Source organism: Lissotriton vulgaris, chromosome 12 (assembly GCF_964263255.1).
Source record: "Lissotriton vulgaris chromosome 12, aLisVul1.2, whole genome shotgun sequence".
NCBI lineage: Eukaryota > Metazoa > Chordata > Amphibia > Caudata > Salamandridae > Lissotriton > Lissotriton vulgaris.
This window is the reverse complement of record NC_141700.1, coordinates 758489252-758502441: the sequence shown is the minus strand read 5'-3', so window position 1 is coordinate 758502441 and position 13190 is coordinate 758489252. Positions and strand designations below refer to the sequence as shown.

Genomic DNA, 13190 nt, shown 5'->3' with positions numbered 1-13190 from the left:
CCCCTCCCAAATGCCGTACACAAATCGTCAATCAGCCCTCTACACAGCCAGTATGCTCACATCCCGGAGGACGGGCGGCGTCATTTAGATAGTGCTCAAACCTGGTAGTAGCTTAGGGAAGCGAGGACCGTCACTCAGTCAGAAGCTCTAGTATCTGCTTTTTAATTCTAGTACCCCATTCCCCAACTGTCGGACAGTCCATGCCTAAGCTCAAATTGAAGATCCTAATGTATGCCACTATTATGGTCCTAAGTTCCCTTCATTAACCAAACTGTCCCTTGCCTCAGTCGCTCTTGGGGACACACCCCATGTGCGCTCAGTCTATCTTAGAAATATCAAACACACTACTCAGAGCATCAAGTCATGCCATCTTCCTATGTTAGCATCCCTTCACAACAACATGGAATTTTTTGCCCTCCCATCCCACCCCCCAACAATCCCCAACTGGTGTGGGCCTGGCACATACATAGTATCTAACAAAAGTAAGAGACCATCGTGACCTTATGTGATAAACTTTGTATCCCAAGGAACTTCCTTTCACACCCTTCGTGCTTAGCCCTCTTCAGTCTCTAAGCTATTTTTGAACGTCTAAGTTAGGTCTTCCCATGCCCTCGCCATTTCTAAACTCTTTTCATTAGCCGTGCGGGTTGCCTGCCTACGTCTAATGGTACCTTCACTACAGGCCCATTTGCACATCTCACTCTCCCATCTCTTACTCAAGGGGCCCTCCTTCGACCTCCAGTGCCAGGTTATTTCCCTCTGGGCTAGCATAAGGCCTAAGTCAATAAATTTACTGGTGATCTTAGTTCTTTTCGTATGAGGAAACCAAAGCAGCAGACAAGTTGCCATGTCGTATTCTACCTGCCTGTCCGTAGCCTCGTTCAGTAGCTCCCCCACCTCCGCCCAATAGTGTCCCAGCCTAAGGCAGTCTCTAGTTCCCCTTGATATTATAATTTTTCCCGATCCCTCCCCCATCAACTGCAGCCGAGCTCGCGGGTCGGAGTACATGTCTTTAATGGCCATGGTAATTTGGGTGCCAAATCCCCTTCACTCAAGCATTCCCCACAAAACCTCCAGGCAACCTAGTCAAATGCCTTCTTGGCATCGAGGAGAATCATAGCCATCTGCCCCCCTGTTTCAGCCTTTATGTCAAACAGTGTTATAGCCTCCCTTATGTGATCAGTTGTCCCTTTCCAAGGAATAAAACCATGCTGCCCGGGTGAAACCAGATGACCTATGACCCTCCTTAGTCAACTGGCCAATAATTTAAAATATATCTTAGTATCAGAGTTGATCAGGGATATCGTCCTTTATGAATCTGGCTTATCTAGTGGTTTATCCTTTTTAGGAAATATAATAATATCTGTCTCTTTCCAGGACTCTGGTGGAAGACTGCTATGTTGTACTCTCATAAACAGATCCAATAATATGGGGGCTATCAACGTTTTTAATGCCTTGTATAGTTCTAGTGGTATTTTGTCGGGGCCAGCAGCCTTCCCCGATGGCAAGTCGTGCAGCGCTGCTCGAACCTCCTGAGTGTGAAATCGTCTTCTAGCTCATTCCTTGACAGATGATCGACAGTGATCCTAAGTTCCGCTTCTGTTACTGCCTGAGAAATTTCCTGGGGCACTCCTGTGTCTTCCTTATACAGTAGCTGGTAATAATCTTGAAATACCCTTAGAATATCAGTGTCTCTGTATAAGTTCAACTATCCTTCTTAATTGAGGGTATCGAATTTCTAACCATTTTTGCCAAGTGCGTAATACTAACCTCTTCCCCACTAATTCTCCATACTCATATGCGTCTTTTTGCTGTGTCGGATATTCTTCAGCCGACTTCTGAGTGAGCCAGCTGTTTATTTCAGCTTTTAGAGCGATAATCCTAAAATGAGTTTGTGCCACCTCTCGCCCCTGTGCTGTCAATGTCACATGCTCTTTTTCAGCCTTGGCCTACTCACTTAGTCGTTCATTCTCTATCCAACGCTGCTTCCTTGCACAAGCGACAAAGCTAACAGTTTCTCCCCTTAGGCCAACCTTAAAAGCATCCCAAACTATGCCTTACTCGCGCTGTATCTATTGATATCAAAATACTCTTGGGCTCAATTCTTGATATGTTCAACATAAGCTATATTTGCAAGAAGTTTCCTATCAAAAGTCCATTTATTACGGGCTTTGCTGGCCATAACAAATTAGATTTCCAAAATCAGCGGATTGTGATTTGATATCACCTTTGGAAGCTTCCAAATGCCAACTTTGTTAACAAGATCCGTTGTAGTTAAAAAGTAGTCAAGCCTAACATGCTTCTTGTGAGGGCAGGAATAGTAGGTATAGCCTGGATTGTTAGGACTAGCAATACTCCAGATGTCGGCCAAGCCGTGGATACCCAGGAGAGAAGTCAGTGTCTTATAAATAGGGCTCCCGGTTTTATGGTATTTATTTTTTTGCCATTTCCGTCTGTATTTATTCATTTTTATTTTTGGGGCATTTTATCTGTATTTATCCACATTTATTTTTCCCACAAGTAAATGAGGATGCTGCAGCTATTATTTTTCCACATTTATTTAAATTGACAAGAAGTGTATTTGTGAGGGCGTGGGGTAAATTTTACTATTTTCATTGGTGCATTGAAAATGACTTTTCTGGAGCAGCTATCCCCAACATGTGTGTGTGTGGGGGGGCCGTTCATGGGACTTTATTTCATGTTTACTTATTTAAAAATGTATCTATTTAAAAATTATATAGACCGTATGTTGGACCTGGGGTCTCCAGGCCACATAGGGTAGCCTGGCACAGAGTGGAAAGGTCTAACCTAGAGGTCAAAGTGTTAAGCTTGCACCACACCCTTAAAGTAACTCAGCGTCCATCCACCAGAAAAGAAACAGACTACACCAATTTTAGAAAAATACGATTCGTTTTATAAAAGTTCTCTTAGTAGGTTCAAAAGTCAGAGCAATCAATTTCACTCCATCTACTTCTTTTCTTACATCCGTGAGGTTTCAATTTACATTCTTAACATTGTTCTACACAGCAGAAAACTTTCCAGTAATGATTCTTATGACTTTACTTTTTCTTTCTATAAATTTCACAGTTCAGCTAAGTTGTGCAATTACATTTACAATTTCCAAAGTGGAAGCTGTCAGGTACTTTACCCAAGTGAACTCAGGACCATCAATTGGCTTGATGTCACAAAAAGTCGGCAAACCTTCCCCCACCAGCATACATGAAGACTGATCCAATCAGCTGTTTGATTGAATGAGAACAGGCAGGTTATACCAACATTTAGTTCTGTCTTATATATGTCCCTCTCTTGTAGATGAGGCCCTGTATTTCACCAACACATAGCCTTGCCCTAGGGGTTCCCCTCTGATATTTCCCTTTGTGGTCTGTCTTTTTAATCTCCTGTCTCAGCCCTATTGCCCTTTTCTCCAATGGCTGTGATACAATGGACTGTTATGACCCTTCCCACAAAAGATACCCTTGCTCAAGTAAACACTGGGTCGAGCTGGTTCAGTCTTTTGGGGAATCTTCGCTGACAACGTCTACGCTTTGGTCCCTGTCACCCCAGCCGGTTTAATACTGACTAGATCTCTGGTCTGCCGGCGAATATGGGCCAGTCACATTTGCTCCTGCTGCCTCCACCCACTCTTCCGGCTTACTTGGCAATTTTGTGCTGCGTTCGAGTCCCGTCCACTGCCCTTGATGAGCGGCTGCCGCCGCTGTGGACTGGGTAAATCCGCTTTCCTCTTTGCTGCTGTCAGGAGGGGGGGAGGTCTGGGGTACTTCACCGTGTTGCTTACAGCGGCGTTTCACCACACTTCCGTGATCCTTCTCCCGCTGGCTTCACCTGCAGCAGGTTCCGCCTTTTTCTCCGCCTCCTTCAGCGTCGGTCGGCCTCCTCCGAGGTCGCGGCTGAATTCTCCCATCTTGACTTTGCCTTCACCCAGTCTCCTCCCACGTCATCACGCCTACCACGGTGTCACCACAGTTCCAGCAACAGCAGTCGGCTGCGTCCACCTGTGCCCGTTACCTCAGCACTCGCTACGGGACTCTCCCGCCTCCGCCGCACATCAGCGGGGCCTGCCTGGCTTTCCCTTCAGCCACACCAGAGAAAGCACCACCCGGCGGGCACACTTCCTCGCAGATGAGATCCACAGCAGATGCCGGGGAACCTCGCTCGATGCTCCGGGATCTCCCTCACAGTGATTGTCTCTTTGATCTCGGGGACTCCTGCTCCTTGCTTTCCTAGGCCAGCTTTTCACTGCACACCGAAGTTAACCTAGCAGCACTGGTCACACGCAGGTAGCCAGAAGTAATCCCGCAATAGAAGGGCTGGGTCAAGAATTAGGGGGAGACGTTGTTTAAGTAGGCAGCCGTCCCAAGGAACGATCTTCCTTCACTCAGTGCGCCTCTCTCCCCACAACTTTGCCTCACTCCTTCCACGACCAGGTTCCAAAAACAGCTCTTTGGTCACTACAAAATGGCTGCCCTGTCCCTGGCCTTATATAGGCTAGCCTCAGGCCACTAGAACCAGCTGGAAGGTTCTAGAGTGTCCCTATGTTAACCTATGGGTCCATTTTCTGAGGTGGCAGTTGTGGCAGTTACAAGCCACCATTTTATAAAACTAAATTTTCATGATAACAGTTGGGCTTCCAGGCCTAAGAAAAATTATAAGGTCAAGGAGTACCTAGCCCCTGGGACAACACCTAAAAAAAATTCCAGTGGACATAAAAAAAACAAAGGTTAGGAGGCAGAAAGGGGACAAAAATAAATAAATAAGTAGGAGGGACCACCCAAAGGGCTGACAGGTGTAACACCGTATAATTGTAATTTTAAGTTTGTATTGCCATGTCCGCATAATATCCAACTTAATTAACTAAACTGAAACTGCACGCTCAATAAAACATTAATAAATCCTGCTGTGGTATGGAAAAAACTAGGGAAAACGTATTGGCTTTTCTAGACAAAGTATATATGAGTTAAATAATTGTATGTAATGGTTAAGTGTGCATTTGAGTTGTAATACAGTCCTGCACTGCAATGCAAGTGATATAGGAGGTGAAAAGATACAAAATAACAGCCTATGGCCAGAGGTGAGAAGGAATTGGTTTACTGTGAGCAGCCAGACCCCACTCTGTTTAGATTTTAAATATTTGGTAACAATAGGTGTATAATTGGGGCACTGTTAAGCCGGGCCTAAAAAGAGCATATCTGGGCTAACTAACTGCATAGTGTCATAGCATTAGCACCTACTGGGATCCGCATTCATACTAAGGACAAGTACTGAGAACAGTCCTTCCCCCAGAACACCCCATCACAGTAGAAACAAGAGGCTTCCCAACTAGGCCATTTTTACCGTGCTCCTGGGTAAGTCACTTCGGCGCCATACCACCCCTGACGAAACTCAGTTAATCTATTGTAAAAGACACTTAAAAAAAATATTTTCCTTTTGGATAATTTGGATTTGGGAACTGGATTACGGAGGAAAAGAACCCTATGTCTGTCATGATGTCACCGGACCTGTAACTAATTAAACTTCCGTTTCTTCAAAACTCCCCATGAGGCTGAAAGAATGCTTCACAGCACGTCTTAGGCATGGCGACCTCTCTCGTTCACAATACCCCCCCCCCCTACATCGTGTGTGGCAGCCCGGGTTGAGCTTCCCGGGCACACACACAGTTTTTGGCTGCCAGCCGCACCCGAGTACTTCACAGGTCTTTAAAATACCATCCACTTGTTAACAAGGCTTTGTTTAAATACTGATACCACCAGAGGTGATTGCTCTGGTGATTGCTCTGTGAGCAATCACCATACCATCTTGTTTTTCAACTCTCTGCTGGAGCACGGCAGCTCTGCAAAATCTGCTAGTGTTTTCCCGTTTTTACATATAAGTACAGACAATGGAAAACTTGTTTTCCGTCTGTATTTAAATGTAAAAATCCATTTAAATGGAACACCGGGAGCCCTACTTATAAACTCTAGGCTTTTTCCCTTGGTACTGCTGACCACGGCAGGTCTCAGCTGATTTATGTATATTAACGTCGCCACAGATAACCAGCGGCAAAGGCCAAGTTGCTAGCTCCATCTCAAGATCCTCAAAGATCTTCAGATCATCTTTATTGGACCTTTATTGTGCATACAGCACACACTGTGAGGCCTACCTCCAACTCCACCAGTGCCCACCCTCCCAGCGTATTTGATAGCTTATGTTTAGCTGGCCCCATGGCGACCTTTACAAAAATCGCAACTCCCCCGGTATAGGAACTCTGAGATGTACAAGCCAACATACTGTACCCCCTTATGCTCATCAACCCCCTTTTCCTCCATGGAATATGTGTCTCTTACAGACACATGGCATCAAGAGCATTCATCCTCACAAACTCAGCCATCCTTAGCATCTTACATCTGTCATTCAGCCCTTCCACATATATAGAGCAAATGTTTATTTTATCCATTTGAACCCAGTTTTTACCAGCTTGATGTACCTACATAAATTCTTGTCCGTACAAAAAAAAAGCAGTTTTGTATTAGGCACTATTTTATCTCTGGGTATAAAACTTTTTTGATTTACACCCCCACCTTCACCCATCCTCAACCAGGACCACCCTCTCCTCCCATCCCTCCCCCCTAAACTCCCCTTCCCACCACCAACCCTGAAAAGCACTCAGACTGTAAGTCTTTGCGCGATGGATGCAGCACACATGACCCAAGAGCTATATATAATAATACAACCGTATGTATACTGCCCTGAGAGAGAAGGCTAATGACACCCACGTTTTTTAATTTATTTTTTTAAGGAACGCCAACTCTAGGCGCTACTCTCCCTTTAACATCTAATTTCTGATTATATTCCTAGACATCCTTACATTAATAACATTTCTGATCTGATCTGAACATTTCCTTATGGCTTTAAACCTTCCAGATATTCATTGGCCTTAATCTCTGAAACATAAAATTGCATTTGCCCTCCCCAAAACACTTTTAACCGTGCTGGGTTACCCAGGAAGGCTTGCTCATTTTTGTCCTGAAAGGGCTTTATCAGCACCTCTCAACTGTAGTGTGGCAAAAATCCAGCCGCACAAAAAATTAGACTCCCCCACTGGACCTCCTCGTTTCAGGCCTACCTTTTTCAAAGATTGCGAGCCGGCAACAAAAAGTTTCCGAAGTACACTAGGATGGCCCTTGGCTTAGAATCTTCTTTCAATGGATGCCTCAATGTAAAGGGAACTCTATGAACCCGTTGCAACTCTTGTGTCCACTTCCAGCTGGTCAGCTCTGGGAGGGCAGCCCTTAATAATTCAACTAAATAGGTTCAGATGTCCGACCCCTAAACTCCTTCAGGGACCCCAAGAAAGTGCAAGTTGTTATGTCTCTGGCGGTTTTCATGTTATTCTAGCTTCCACTGTACATCGACCAGCTGGAATTCATGAGCCTCGGTTACCGCCTGTGTAGCTACTAGATCTGACTCTGTTGAGGTTATTCTTGTTTCAAGGTCCATCATCCGTTCCCTAATAGAGTTGCATGTTTTGGTCAATTTCCTGAGTCTTGAAAGGTCCTTAGGGAAGACTAAGCTTTGCGACTGTCTTGGCGCGTCTCATTCCGGTGCTTTAATATATCCTGATAGATAGCCTCCAGTGCAGAGGGATCTGGTGCAGTTTTATCTACGTCTAGTAGCCCCCGGTTTCACTTCAGGGCCGTAGTTATTTATAACACACCATGGTGACTTACCTCATGGCTTCTGGCGCAGAATGTCATTAAAAGTACTGAAGTCAGCATGCCTCCGTGGCGGTTATTTGGACGATGCAGACGTCACAACAGCGACAAATAGGATGCCCACAATGTCACGCAGAGTCGAACTACACCATCTACCAGCGCACAGGGATACTGCTAAGAAAAATGTTCCAGATTCAGCCTGACGCCTGGAAGTTCAAAGGTAATGAATCAGATCATGGGCTAGATGTATCAACATACCCTTTTGCGATTTCCAAATTGCGATTTTTAAGGAATCGCTATTTGGGAATTGCAAAATGGTATGTATGTAGAAATTCGCTATTTTTTTGCGATTTCTTAAAATTCCTTATTTGCGATTAGCAAATTGCTAATTGCAAATAAGGAATAATTTCCCATTCATTTGTATGGGCCAGGAGGCCCATAGGAATGAATGTGAAATTATTCTCAATTTGCGATTCGCAATTTGCGATTCGCAAATTGAGAATAATGTCAAGGTTGCAGGAGTGTCTTAAGGACACCCTGCTGCACCCCTGAAAATGACATGTGTGCGCATATGGCGCACATACATGCCCTAAGGGCATGTATGAGCGTCACATGGCACCTTTACAAATTGCATAAAGTGCATTTGTAAAAGATTTCGCAAATTACCACCAACTACAAGTTGGTGGTAATTTGCAGTTTCTTAGCCAAAATTCGGTAAAATGAAATGTTTCATACATAGCATTTAAGAAATCGCAATTTGCGATTTATTAAATGCTTGCGCAATGTTAAGGAATCGCAAAATGTGCGATTCCTTAATATTGCGAACTTTTTGCATGATACATCTCATTTCCCGTTTTTCTTGTCGCAAAAGCTGCTATTTTGCGAATCGCAGCGTTTGCGACAAGAAAAACGCTTGATACATCTACACCCATGTCTCTACCAGATAAGGCGTTACTGAAGGTAAGTAACATGTACATTACTTATCCAGTAGACATCTGTTCATGGCATGTAATAGTGTAGATTCACATCCGCACCCCCCTCCCTGTACACCTGTGGCCGTTGCATTATTCTTTCTATTATTATCACTTTCGTATGGACATATATCTCTACATAACATCACTCCATCATCACCCACCTTATGGCAGAAAAGAATTGAACAATTGAGTTGATGTCCAGGCGCATTACCAGCAGGAGGAAGAATCGTATAACCTTGTGACTCGAAAGACTTCTTCGAAGATAAACAACTTGCAAACAGCTTGATGGCGAAAGTACGCACAGCATGTGAATCAACAGCAGTACAAGCCACAAACAGATGTCTACTTGGTAACATTTTCCTTCTATTGGATAAGCTAACTACAGATTTTCCTCACCATCCTCCTGCCTCCCCTTTTGTGGAATGGACACTTTTCCATTTAAAAAGATCCCAAGTTACAGACTGGAATGAACAACAGGCTTTTAGTATCATTTTAATATATGTCAAGGCTATAATATATATTAACATCATCAAAAATCTAAGAGCCAATAAGGCATTGGACACATCTCATACTATCTCAACTCACTGCAACAGTAGGAGAATTTGGGATTCAGGCCTGCTGTCTTCTCTTTTTATAGCTATTCTCTTCTCTTCACATAGGTGTTCCAGGGCATGCTGCGAGCCAGTCGAGAGTTCCACGACACCAAAGCTGCCATAACACGACTCTGGATTCATGAATGCTTCAGGTAATATCCCAACACTTCTCATTCTGTATCACGGACTTAGACACGAGAAGTTAGATATAATATATCTCTTATCAGCTGCCATAATTCTACCAGGGGGTAAATTATCTGCACAAGGAAATATCTATCAAAAACATATACGTACAGAGGGGCTGTAATGTTCTTGTTTCCAGTTGACTCAAATTATACTTGCAATATTTGTATGTGTTTGCACTTGTCCTTGTTTATTCAGTATTTATCCTTCCTGTGTTCCTATGCTCATATCGGACAAGTGAATGGAGGTAAGCAAGCTCAAGATCAACTGATCAGTTGTTGCTTTGGCCAACGATCTAAGCCAGAGTCAAATCTTGAATTTTGGTGGAGGGAATTATTAGATTCTACATATTCAGAATGGGGAAGAGTCTCCTTCCTTCATGACTCCTCCACTTCTTGTATTGAGGATCTCCACTCGCTGATTTTGGTTGTCTCCTCCGCCTCGAGTACCAGCTTTACATCATAGGAGCTGAGCTGTTCAGCAAGCGTGGGTGAAAATGGGCCTGTTCATGCTAAGACTGTGTCGAAGTCCACCCTAAGGAGGATCTGGCCTCAACTCTGTGGTGCAAGCTTCCAGATTCTCAAGAGCAAACTAAGAACTGGTCCTTTAACCTGTACCCTGAGAGGGATTCTTGTTCAACCTCTTGCTGCAACAGACTTGCATTAGTGCTTTCAGAAATGGAGACTAGCTTGACCGGATTGTGCCACACCGGCATAGAACTCCAATGCCAGCATGAAGAGTTGGACTCTTCTCACTAGTGATACAGTCTGTAGAGAAGACGATTTTGTACAAGGAGGGTCTTCTGCTTGCCTTTCCTGGACCTTTTAACCGAAGTGTATGAAACCCTGGCTCTTTACAACTAGATGGAAAAAATAGTTTTTATTAGAACTGGGGGACATTTTGTAACATCATACTTTCATGCCTCCAGAGGTTACTCACCCCACGTGCGCAGGCTCTGAGGAGGTTACAGGATAAGGTGTTACTGGGTAAAATTATATAACAGAGTCCTACTTTCATGCTTCCAGAGCTTACTTACATCACTTACGTACGTTCTGGGGAGGCCACAGAGTAAGATGTGTCTTTTTTTAAGGCAATAGTAGAAATGGTGTTTGAAACTGCCTTAGACCGCATTGGAGCACGTCAGAAAAAATACTACTGGCGAAGAAGGTGAAATAGTCAGGTGAAATCCAAGGATGGATTCTTGAAGAGAAGTATGTGCAAGCAGAGGGGACAGAGTCTATGCCACTTGAGAGTGACCAGGAGACATGGAAGACCAATGACCACCGATGACGGGAGATGCAGGAGAGTTGACTGACCTTGTCGCTGCAGCTGTGGGGACCAAGCGACGCTGTGGAAGACCAAGAGCCGTTCACGAGCTGTCCCATGTCGAAAGTTGACAACCAGGGGGTCAGTGTCCGGCAGGAGCATCACCAAGGCAGCATCAACAGACGTGGTAAACGAAAAAGGTGTAACATTGGAACTAGCAAGGTCCTAGGGACTCACCAAGTGAAGGAGAGTCCGAGCAAGCCCCGGGCAAACAGAGGAGCCCACTGAAGCCAAAGAAGACCCTCAAGAGGACCCACAGACCGAAGGCACAAGAGTCGCAAGAGGACCTCGAGCAGCTCACCAAAGATGCAGGTCCATGGTGTAAAGGATGTGATGAGGACAAAGACCTTGGTAGGAAGACATGCTGGAGCTTCTTCTAGCCCAAAGATCTCTGGAGGACAAGCCGTGGCAACGGCAAGTCGACACAGTGCATGGGGTTCTGTTCCACCGACGAAGGATACTAGCTTCAAACTTGCAGAGAAGACTGTGCAGGCCTCATGGGAGTTGCAGTACCTCCACCTGTGCTGCGGAGCCTTTTGAAGTCTATGGGGCATCAGGAGCAGCAAACCGATCAGCTTAGTTGCGGTGCCTGCAGATGCAGGGGAGCGACTCCTTCACTCCAAGGGAGATTTCTTCAGGTGTCTTTGATGCCCACAGGCCTGGAGAAGAACCTGGATGAATCACAGGCACAGATGATGCCGAAGACTGGCAGGACAACGATACCACGAGCAGGAGTCTTCCTTGGTCCAGTCTTGGTTCCTAGGCGAAGTCCAACAAAGTTCAAAGTGCCCAGATGGAAGAAGTTGAAGTAGTTTCGGATCTGAATCTTGTTCCATGATGGATCTGAAGATCCACCCACAGGTAGGTCCATAAGTAGCTTAGGGAGAGAGTTGGGATGATTCGGAGATCCCTCCCAGAGGAGGGTCTGAACAGAGGGAAGGCTACTCCGATATCATTTGTCCGGTTCCGCACCAGACAGGGAGCCAACAGCTCCCTGAACTGGTTCCCACTGGAGTAGCACTGGGAAACCTTAGTCGAGGTAGCTGTGCTCTGTAAAAATGTCTATATTATTATTATTATTTTTTTTATTATTATTATTATTATTATGATGCAAGGAGGGCAACAAATGTGCCCTTCAAAGCAGTCTGGTGGCGCTGGCAAGCACCCCTACCCCAGCAAATACACTTAGGGCCTGATGTAGGTAGGCAAATACCGGTCGGTAAAGGCCGAAATTCGGTAATTTCGGCCGTTACCGACCGGTATTTAAAATACAGATTCGGTCATTTTACCGATTCGATAAAATACCGACTCTGTAAAATTGCCAAATCTGTATTTTGACATGTAGGTAGCACTTAAATCAGTGCTACAGGGGTTTAAGAAGTCATTATTTACCACCAACTAGAAGTTGGTGGTAAATAATGAAAACCCCTTAAAAAGCATTTTTTTTTGCTTTTTAAACTGCCATGTTGCAGACATATATGCCCAAGGGCATGTATGTCTGCAACATGTGCACCCATGCACAATTTAGGGGTGCAACAGGGTGTCAAAGTGACACCCTAGCCACCCTTCAATGTTTCCCCCTATTACCGAATCGGTATTTACCGATTCGGTAATTGACATTCATTCCTATGGGCCTACAGGCCCATAGGAATTAATGGCAATTACCGAATCGGTAAATACCGATTCTGTAATTACCGAATCATTCCGAAATCTGTAAAATTACCTAAATCCGGATTGCCAGTTCTTAAATACCGAATCTGTATGATTCGGTATTTAAGAATCGGTTATCTGGGATTACCTACATCGGGCCCTTTGTCCTGTCTGGGATGTGGTTACACCTCCCTGTGACAGCAAACCTATTTTTTCACCTTCCCCTACTCGAGATCAGCTCAGCAGCAGGACGGCAGAATAGTGTCTGTGGTCGGCAGTAGAAGTAGTTTGCTGTTAGACCCTGAAAGGCTAACATGGGGAGTCCCCCAGTACATAGGATCTTAAATCCAACACTGGAATCGGTGTTGTGGTAGGATTTCAACATGTTTGATACCAAATATGACCAGTTTCTGTGCAGTCAATATATAGTTAGGCATCTCGTTATTGACTTGATTTCTACTAAATGTATTAAATGGCTGACTGCACTTACAAAGCCTGGTAAATCAACTCCAGCATTTGTAGGGTGTGCCCTGATCCTGCAGGGCACACACACACGTATAACCTAGCACCCTGCCTTCAGGATTTAAAGGCCTGCCCTAGGGGTTACTTAGAGGTTTTAAGTGCAGTGATCTGAGATATAAGGAAACTTATATCTGTTGTTGGTGCTAGCACCAACTCACACAGGCTGCAATGGCTGGCCTGTAGTCTCAATTTGAGTGATCTCTCATGGGTGGACTAATACATGCTACAACCCA

At 44.8% G+C, this 13190-nt stretch overlaps 1 protein-coding gene across 1 annotated transcript in view; it reads left to right on the top strand.

The window, feature by feature from the left end:
- DNAH2 (dynein axonemal heavy chain 2) overlaps positions 1-13190 on the top strand; it is a 2538822-nt gene that overhangs the window by 1793322 nt on the left and 732310 nt on the right. Inside the window, exon 53 of the mRNA XM_086946066.1 lies at positions 9343-9428. Coding sequence (XP_086802192.1) covers positions 9343-9428 — 86 coding nt within the window. The remainder of the gene's footprint in view (positions 1-9342; positions 9429-13190) is intronic.